The 1,110-nt window shown below is 46.7% G+C and overlaps 1 protein-coding gene across 2 annotated transcripts in view; it reads right to left on the minus strand.

Annotated features, from left to right (window-relative positions):
- The window catches only part of Eif3l (eukaryotic translation initiation factor 3 subunit L), a 23,168-nt gene that overhangs the window by 9,928 nt on the left and 12,130 nt on the right, over positions 1-1,110 (minus strand). For both annotated transcript variants that reach the window (XM_005354213.2, XM_026782756.1), the window contains one exon: positions 509-663. In XM_005354213.2, the coding sequence (XP_005354270.1) occupies positions 509-663 (155 nt within the window). The remainder of the gene's footprint in view (positions 1-508; positions 664-1,110) is intronic.

Below are 1,110 nucleotides of genomic sequence, written 5' to 3' on the forward strand. Positions count from 1 at the left end.
TGTAGACCAGGCTGGTCTCGAACTCACAGAGATCCACCTGCCTCTGCCTCCCGAGTGCTGGGATTAAAGGCGTGCGCCACCACCGCCCGGCTGACAAGCTTATTTTCAATGCAATATTTAGACTCCTTGAAATAGAATGTTTAGTATAGCTTTTGTTATGCATTCCTTACTTAATATTGTTTATTGTTTGTAATTTTATATTTGTTATCTGTTCCTATTGTATATAGTTGTATTGGATTTGGATTGATCTTGTTTAGACAAAAGGGGGAGATAATGGGGAAACTCTGTCAACCAATCACATCTAATTAAGGAATGGCAACCTGGACCCCAAAAAGAAAAACTGGGAAGACCCACGTGCGCGCTCTCCCTGCGTGGTGCCCGCCGGAGAGATAGGAAGACGGACCTCTCCCTCTTGTAACGTGAGTTCCCCCTTTAGCCACTAAAAAAGAATTGTTATTCTTGAGCTGGCCTGGCTATTTATTGTACCGTCCTAATCTGCTACACCTACCTTCTTGTTCAGCTCGATATTCTCTAGAACCTTGATAGCCTGGTAGTAATCCCCCAAAAGGGAATGCAGGCGCAGAAGCCCCACCAGGCTGAAGTAGCCCAGCATCTTGTAGAGGGAGTGTCGTCCATACTCCCCAGCCACGCTTTCAGGGTCGCCTGTAAGGGAAAGATGTTCTGAGTGCTTCCACAGATGAAGGTAAAAAGTAACCAGCCTAGGCCCTGACTGTTACTAAGACTCCTCTCCTGATGCCAGGTTTCAAAGTGTGCGTGCGCGCTCATCTTATGATGACTAGCAGCTGCATTGAGAGTGGCAGCTCATTTGTTGTTTTTGTTTTAATCCTAACATATCTAAGAACGTGAGAAGGACCTCAATGAGAACAGTTATTCACACGCCCTTCCTTTTGAAACCCAAAGCCAGAGCTATTTACCCACAGATGGTATGGCCTTTTCTGTGGATCCAATAGGCATGGATAACACTGAAACAAATGCCAGGCAGAAGCATGGCTGCCTTTGTACCCTCAGGGAGTGTGTCCTGGAGGCCACATGGTTGTGCCTGCTCCTTGTCACAGCTGACCTAAAGACCTAGTCCCTTTCCTCAGCACT

This window comes from Microtus ochrogaster, chromosome 15, assembly GCF_000317375.1.
Source record: "Microtus ochrogaster isolate Prairie Vole_2 chromosome 15, MicOch1.0, whole genome shotgun sequence".
Classification (NCBI taxonomy): Eukaryota; Metazoa; Chordata; class Mammalia; order Rodentia; family Cricetidae; genus Microtus; species Microtus ochrogaster.